The sequence below is a fragment of the Cornus florida genome, unplaced genomic scaffold (genome assembly GCF_030987335.1).
Source record: "Cornus florida cultivar Cherokee Brave unplaced genomic scaffold, ASM3098733v1 CherokeeBrave_3.0.0_Hap2_Chr09, whole genome shotgun sequence".
In the NCBI taxonomy this organism is placed as follows: domain Eukaryota; kingdom Viridiplantae; phylum Streptophyta; class Magnoliopsida; order Cornales; family Cornaceae; genus Cornus; species Cornus florida.
Window position 1 is genome coordinate 61,759,552 of NW_026775579.1, and position 8,501 is coordinate 61,768,052.

General features: G+C 32.7%; 1 protein-coding gene across 1 annotated transcript; it reads left to right on the forward strand.

The window, feature by feature from the left end:
- Window positions 1-7,510: 7,510 nt before the first annotated feature.
- LOC132272693 (secreted RxLR effector protein 161-like) lies at window positions 7,511-7,921 on the forward strand. Its single transcript, XM_059773793.1, has one exon. The coding sequence runs from the start codon at window positions 7,511-7,513 to the stop codon at window positions 7,919-7,921; it is 411 nt and encodes a 136-aa protein (XP_059629776.1).
- Window positions 7,922-8,501: the final 580 nt, after the last annotated feature.

Genomic DNA, 8,501 nt, shown 5'->3' on the forward strand with positions numbered 1-8,501 from the left:
ATTAATTAAATTATAACTTTTTTTAAATTAATTAACTGATACAACAAACTATAGAAAAACATATACAATAAATCTTAAACAAATACATATAATAATTATTTCACACACCATCATTTTTGGATAAAAGGTCCACCATTTATTATTATTGTGTCAGGCATTACTTGAATCTACTTATGTGAAGTCTAAAGTATAGATTATCGCACGGGGCCACAAGTGTAAAATCCAGTACCAAATCATATGCATTGCGATCGAGGCAGCCAGCATGTGTCCAGGGGGCAGTTGCCCCTCTGTCCCATGATAGACAGATTGTTTTTTACCTAAATTTGCAAAAATTAATAAAATGCCCCTGCCCCCATTTTAATAAAATAACTCCTCTGTCCTTGAATTCATTAAATTTTATTTTATTTTATGTATATAATTTGTAAATATTTATAAAACACCTCCATAAAATTTATAATTTATTCTCCATAAAATTATTTATTTTTAAAAACGTTTTTAATTCTTTATTTCTTTTCCTTCTTATTCTTCAAATTTTTTTATTATCTTCAAAAAAATTTGCATTCTCTTTCTACAATTAAAACCAATTTTTTTATTTTTTCTTTCAAAATTCTCTCATATATATATATTTCTTTTTATTTCATTTTCTTTTTAAAAAAATTTGTTGGATTTTTTTTTCTGTTCCAATTCATTTTTTTTTTCACTTATTCTAATTAATGCACTATTATTACGCTATTCTATTTTCATCTTATTTGAAAAAAAAATTATTTTATTAGTGCTAATACGCCTCCGTAAACCAAATTTCTAACTCTGCCCCTTGTTGCCACAGCGCCAGCCAATATCCAAGTACTGATGCGATGTAATGTTTTAACAAGTTATTGAAAGATTGTTATATTGCCACAGCGCCAGCCTATATCCAAGTACTGATGCGATGTAATGCTTTAACAAGTTATTGAAAGATTGTTATAATCATTCTTGCTTGTTACCTTGAATTATATTAGGAGACATTGATATAAGTTTGAATTTGTACTTCTAAACTTAAATGCCTTGTGTGGACCAGGAAATCTATTCAAATAATGTGCCGTCATGAACTACTATGTCTCTATTTTATTATTTTTAATAGTTATTAATTTTGCTTATGATTTAGAACTGATTGCTGAAGTCTTTATGATCCGTTTAGATTGTCAGGGTCAAACAGGCATGCTAAGAGATTTTTTATTGGAAACATCTCAACGAGCAAGATGGGGCTTTTTGGCAAAATCCCATCATTTAGGGTCTCAAAACGTAGTTTTTCTGTCCTGGAGGAAGCCAGTCGAATATTTCAGAATTTTTGTTTATTGTCTAAAGACTCTAAACGAACTCGGATTGCTCTCATATTTTAGATTTAGTAGTTTTATTTGATTATGTTTCTTTGACTATTTTTTAAGAATTTTTAGAGAAATTTTATTTTTAAACTTATTTTCGAGTATTATTATCCTTTTTGAGATTAAGTTTCCGGATTCATGTTGCAATTAATATTATATTATCAAACATCTCAACGAGCAAGATGGGTTTTTCGGCAAAATACCATCGTTCAGAGCTTCAAAACGTAATTTTTCTGTTCTGTAAGGAAGGCAGTCGAATATTTCAAATTTTTTGTTCATTGTCTAAAGATTCTAAACGAACTCCGATTGCACTCATATTTTATATTTAGTAGTTTTATTTGATTATGTTTCTTTGACTATTTTTTCAGAATTTTTAGAAAAACTTTATTTTTAAACTTATTTTCGAGTATTAGTATCCTTTCGAGATTAAGTTTCCGGATTCATGTTGCAATTAATATTATATTATCAGATTTTCTCAAAACTTATTTCTCCCTACTTTGTAGATTCAAAATAAACCATTCCTAGTGAATAAATTTATCACTTCAACTTACGTTAGTTTTGAAATAAATGGTAATCGGAAGTCTTATGGATTTATTACCGGGGAAAAATACATGTTAGCTGTAGCATGTGTGAGAAAAAAAAATAATAAATAAATAAATAAAGAACGAATTGAAACACTTCTATTGATCTATAATTTTGAAAATTTTATATTTGTATTGGTTAAATAGGATGCCAACAATATCAGGTGAGAATGTAGAAATAGCTTGTGAGAAAAAGAACAATTGCAAAGAATGCAGCCACAGGATAGTACCACGAACTGAGGAAATACGAAAGAAAAGTATGTGAACTCATACTATTACAATAAAATACATGAAATTTGATCAATTCAAACTCTAAATAATATCTTTATTTAATTTTTTTAAAATACTATTGAGGTACCAAAATAAATAAATAGAAAACTCATACAATTTAATGGTAATCCAATAGACGTATCAATCAGTGTAATTGAGATAGGTTTGTAATTGTGCAATGGAAGAAGAAAAGTGAAGATATTGGTTGATTTACCGCTGTACCAATATGGTAATGTACGAGTTTTTAGTTTCCTCCCATATTTCATCTTACTCTTATGATAATTGATTATGTAAATTAAGAAAACAAATCATATATACTAAAATGATTTTAAATATAATGATAAGAAGTTTCATTTTGTTCATAGTCAAATTATAAACAAAGCTATGTGAGGTTCTATTATAATAAATTGTTAATATCCATTCAAATAAAATGCTATGGGTATGTATAGGTAAAAAAGTTGTGGCTAGCAATGTCAGAATAATAGGGCAGATGTTTGTTGTTTCTCTCTTATTTAGTATTCTGCGTAACATTGCATTTACACTTGTATACTTATAATATATACACAATGTTATATATATCATTATGTGGGGTCCACAAGAAAGTAAGTCAATGATGACACAATGTTTGACGTGAAAAGGAAACTCAAATTCTATGGCTTATTATGTAAGTTTTCATCCTTGTGGCTTATCATGGAAGCCTCACTTTTTGCCTACAAGAGCCATGCATCTACTACTTCGCTTGATGTAACTTGAACAAGTATAATAAAGTTATTTTACTTTCTCTCTCTTATACTTTCTCTCTCTAAAGCTCTCACTCAATATTACTCTCTCTATATATATATTTATCATACGTTATCAGCACGAACTCCATCCGTCTGAGATTTGAAAAAAAAGCTTTATCTCCCTCTTTCTATCCCAACTATATATCTATTTTGTAATATTAGTTTTGATAGATTGTTGGGTTGGTTTGTTTTATCAAAGAAAATAGTATTTCTGACTCCAAAAAGTAAGAAAATTTTAATTATGGATTATTATTTATAAAATAAATTTGTTCACTTAAATGATATATGTGCTTACAGTATAGTTGGTCCTACCACCTTTATATTTAATGATTTATGGTCGGTTTTATCGTCTTTATTGTTTAATAATTTATTCACTATGGTTGGTTTTACCACCTTTTGTTATTTAAATAATTCATATTATGTTATTATTTTATTTAATGCCATTTTATTTATTTATATATTATTCTAAATTATATTTTTATATTGTTACATCTAGTTATTCTAAAAATGTCAAACTTAACAAAGCTGGAATTCGTGGCCCTAGATATTTCTGGCAAAAATTATTTATCTTGGATTCTGGATGCTCAGATCCATTTAGATGCCATGGGCCTTGGCGACACAATCAAAGAAAAAAATGATGCATCATTGCAAGATAAAGCAAATGCCATGATTTTCCTCCGGCGCCATATTAGTGAGGAACTGAAAACTAAATACCTCGCTGAAAGAGATCCACTTGGTTTGTGGAACAATTTGAAAGAAAGATATGATCATCAAAAAACAGTCATCCTCCCAAAGGCCATGGCTGATTGGCTGCAACTGAGGTTGCAAGATTTTAAAACTGTGGCTGAATATAACTCTTCTCTATTCAAAATCAGCTCTACATTGAAATTATGTGGTGATACTGTTACTGATGAACTTTCGCTAGAAAAAACATTCACCACATTTCACGCCTCGAATGTACTCTTGCAACAACAATATCGAGAACGTAGATTTAAAAAATATTCAGAGCTGATATCATGTTTACTGGTGGCAGAGCAAAATAATGAGCTTTTGTTAAGAAACCACTAGTCTCGTCCAATTGGATTGACACCGATCCCTGAAACATATGTTGCCTCATCCCATGGTCGTGGCCGCAGCCGTGAACGTGGTCATGGTGGTAGAAATGGCCACAATAATGAATATGGTCGTGGTAAAAATAACTACCACAATAATGAATATGATCATGATAGAAATCATTCTTATTACCTTGAAGGATATCAATCCTCACATTTTCGCAATCAGAGATCCACACCATATCCTAAAAGGAGAGGTCATAATGAAATGAAACTGGTAAAATGGAAGGATGTGGCTTAACCTTCCAAGGTTCATGATAATACTTGTTACCGATGTAGAATGACGGGGCATTGACAAAACATTTGTCGTACACCTAAGCATCTGGCTGACCTTTATCAAGCCTCAATGAAAGAAAAAGGAAAACAAAAGGAAATGAATTTCCTTGATCATGATGAGCCAGTTGACATCACAAATCTAGAAATGAATTTCATTGATGATAATGAACCAGTTAACATCACAAATCTGGATGTATCAGATCTTTTGAGGACCGTGATGAAAAGATAGACTTCCTGATTGGTAATGGAAATGTCCACACCAATTAATCTTATTTTCTTTTCATGTTTTGTCTACTATGTTTTTATTTTCCTTGTATTAAATTTTTTATTTTCTAGTTTGTATTAAAGTTTCTTTTGTTATAAAAGTTTCTTTTCTGATAAAGAAATTTGCATGCATAGGAATGGATCTTACTAGTTCCAAAATAAATGGAGAAGATATATGTTTTGCAGATAGTGGAACAACACATACAATGCTTCAAGATCAAAAATATTTTTCCCACCTAACTCTGACAGACGCTAGTGTAAGTACAATATCAGGTCCCATCGACTTGATTGAATGCTCCGGACAAGCCAACGTCATTTTACCACATGAAACAAGATTACAAATCAATGATGCCTTATATTCTACAAGATCTCAGAAAAATCTGTTGAGTTTTAAAGATTTGCGTCGTAATGGGTATCATATTGAGACTGCAAATGAAAGAAATGTGGAATATCTCTACATTACTTCCATTACCTCAGGCAAAAAGCTGATATTAGAAAAACTCCCTATTTTCTCTTCTGGGTTATACTATACAACCATTAGAACAATTGAGTCAAATGCTGTGATACATAAAAAATCGTGTGACCTAAAACTTTTTATGCTTTGGCATGATCAACTTGGTCACCCGGGGAGTACAATGATGCGTCGAATTATTGAAAATTCATATGGACACCCACTAAAAGATCAAAAGCTCATCTTACCAAATAATAATCTATGCACTGCATGCTCACAAAGTAAGTTGATTATCAGACCATCTCCTTCAAAAGTCATTGTTAAGTCTCTTCCATTTTTGCAATGAATTCACGGGGATATATGTGGGCCAATTCATCTACCTTGTGGACTATTTCGCTATTTTATGATCTTAATTGATGCCTCAACACAATAGTCACATGTTTGTCTGCTTTCTACTCGTAATATTGCATTTACTAGACTTCTTGCTCAAATTATCAAATTACGAGCACACTTTCCTGATTACCCAATTAAGACAATCCGTTTTGATAATGCTGCTGAATTTTCTTCTCAAGCTTTTGATGATTATTGTATATCAGTTGGAATTAATGTTAAACATCCTGTTGCACACACTCATATTCAAAATAGTATGGTTGAATCTTTTATTAAAAGACTTCAGCTAATTGGTCGTCCTTTGCTTATGCGAACAAAATTACCTGTTTTTGTCTGGGGTCATGCCATATTACATGCTGCATCATTAGTTCGTATACGACCAACTGCTTATCATAAGTACTCACCATTGTAACTTGTTTTTGGTTAACAACCAAATATCTCTCACATACGAATTTTTGGTTGTGTTGTATATGTTCCAATTGCACCACCCCAACGCACTAAAATGGGTCCTCAACGTAGACTTGGAATTTATGTTGGTTTTGATTCTCCATTTATTATTAGATATCTTGAACCCCTGACAGGTGATGTCTTTAAAGCACGATTTGCTGACTGTCATTTTAATGAGACTGTTTTCCCACCATTAAGGGGAGAAAAGGTGCAACAGTAATGTGATCTTACTTGGAATGCCCTGTAATTATCTCATTTTGATCCTCGCATAAATCAATGTGAACGAGAAGTTCAGAGGATCATTCACTTGCAAAATGTTGCAAATCAATTACCTGATGCATTTATTGATATAAAGAAAATGATAAAATCACATATACCAGCTGCCAATATTCCAGCTCGAATTGCTGTCACTGAGGGGCCTTCTGTCAGTAATGCAGCAAATGCATCTAAAACACGCCTGAAGCGTGGCAAACCAGTCGGTGCAAAAGATACCGCTCCTCGTAAGAGGAAATCACAAAGAAAAGCTGGCACTCCTGAAGAGGCCACAAAAAGAGTAACAGATATTATTGATCAATCTGAAATCATAGCTTTTGATAAAAGCAGAGGCCCTGGATGAATCTCAGGTACCTAAAAATGATGAAATGATAAATATTGATAAGGCAAATGTACCTGCAACTGATAAGATCTCATTAAATTATGAAACAAGATGGAATAGAAATGCAATTGTTGTCGACAACATATTCTCATATCTTGTTGCTCTTGAAATTGATAATGAGGATTTGGAACCTCAAAACGTCAAAGAATGTCGACGAAGAAATGATTGGCCAAAATGGAAAGAAGCAATACAAGTAGAGCTAAATTCATTAGCTAAACATGAAGTTTTTAGACCAGTAGTCCAGACACCTGAGTATGTTAAACCTGTTGGGTACAAATGGGTGTTGTACGAAAGCGTAATGAGAAAAATGAAATAGTGAGATATAAAGCCCGATTTGTAGCTCAAGGTTTCTCACAGAGACTTGGTATTGATTGTGAGGAAACATACTCCCCTATGATTGATGTACCCACATTTTGATTCATAATACATTTGGCAGTCACAAAAACATTGCATATGCATCTAATGGACGTGGTTACAACATATTTATATGGATCACTAGATAGTGATATTTATATGAAAATCCCAGAAGGATTTAAATTGCCTGAAACAAAACCACGTAATATGTACTCGATAAAATTACAACGATCCTTGTATGGATTGAAGCAATCTGGACGAATGTGGTATAATCGCTTTAGCGATTACTTGCTCAAAGAAGGGTATGTGAACAGTCATATTTGTCCATGCATTTTTATTAACAAATCAGAATCTGGTTTTATTATTGTTGCAGTATATGTTGATGATTTGAATTTCGTGGGAATATTGGACGAGATCGAAAAGACGGCCATTTATTTAAAGAAAGAATTCGAAATGAAAGATCTCGGAAAACCAAAATTCTACCTTAGGCTGTAGGTTGAACATTTTTCGAGTGGTATTCTCATCCATCAATCAATATATACAGAAAAGATTCTGAAATGCTTTCATATGGATAAAGCCTATCCATTGAGCTCTCCAATGGTTGTTCGATCACTTGATATCAAGAAAGATCCTTTTCGTTCTCGCGAGGATGGTAAAGAACTCCTTGGTCCTGAAGTGCCCTATCTCAGTGCGATTGGTGCTCTTTTGTATCTTGCAAATTGCACAAGACCTGACATAATTTTTCCAGTCCATTTATTAGCAAGGTACAGTTCTGCTCCCACCCGCAAACATTGGAATGGAATCAAACACATATTGCGATATCTTCGTGGCAAAACTGATATGGGATTGTTTTATTCAAAGGCGCCAAATTCTCAATTAGTTGGATATGCAAATGCCGGCTATCTCTTTGACCCACATAAAGCCTATTCACAAACAGGATATGTATTTACCTGTGGCGGCACTACTATATCGTGGTGATCTATGAAACAGACAATGATTGCAACTTCTTCAAATCATTCTGAGATACTCGCAATTCATGAGGCCAACAGGGAATGCTTTTGTTGAGGTCAATGATCCAACATATTCGAACAACATGTGGTCTCTCATCAATAAAAGATAGCCCAACAGTATTATATGAAGATAATGCGGCATGCATTGTACAAATGAAATAAGGGTATATTAAAAGTGACAGGACCAAGCACATCTCACCAAAAAAAATTTATGCATATGAACTGCAGAAAAAGGGTGATATTGATATTCAAAAGATACGTTCATGTGAAAATCTAGCAGATTTATTCACTAAAATGCTTCCAACTACAACATTCAAGAAGCTGGTGCACAACATTGGAATGCGTCAACTAAAGGATCTTCAGGGTTGATCTAATGAGGATGAGCAATTGATCAAAGAGGTATTGGCATGCTGTACTCTTTTTCTTTCGTCCAGGTTTTATCCCACTGGGTTTTCCTGGCAAGGTTTTAATGAGGCAGTTTTAATCTATGCAATACCATTTTCAGATACACAAGAATACTGTACTCTTTTTCCTTCGCTAGGGTTTTG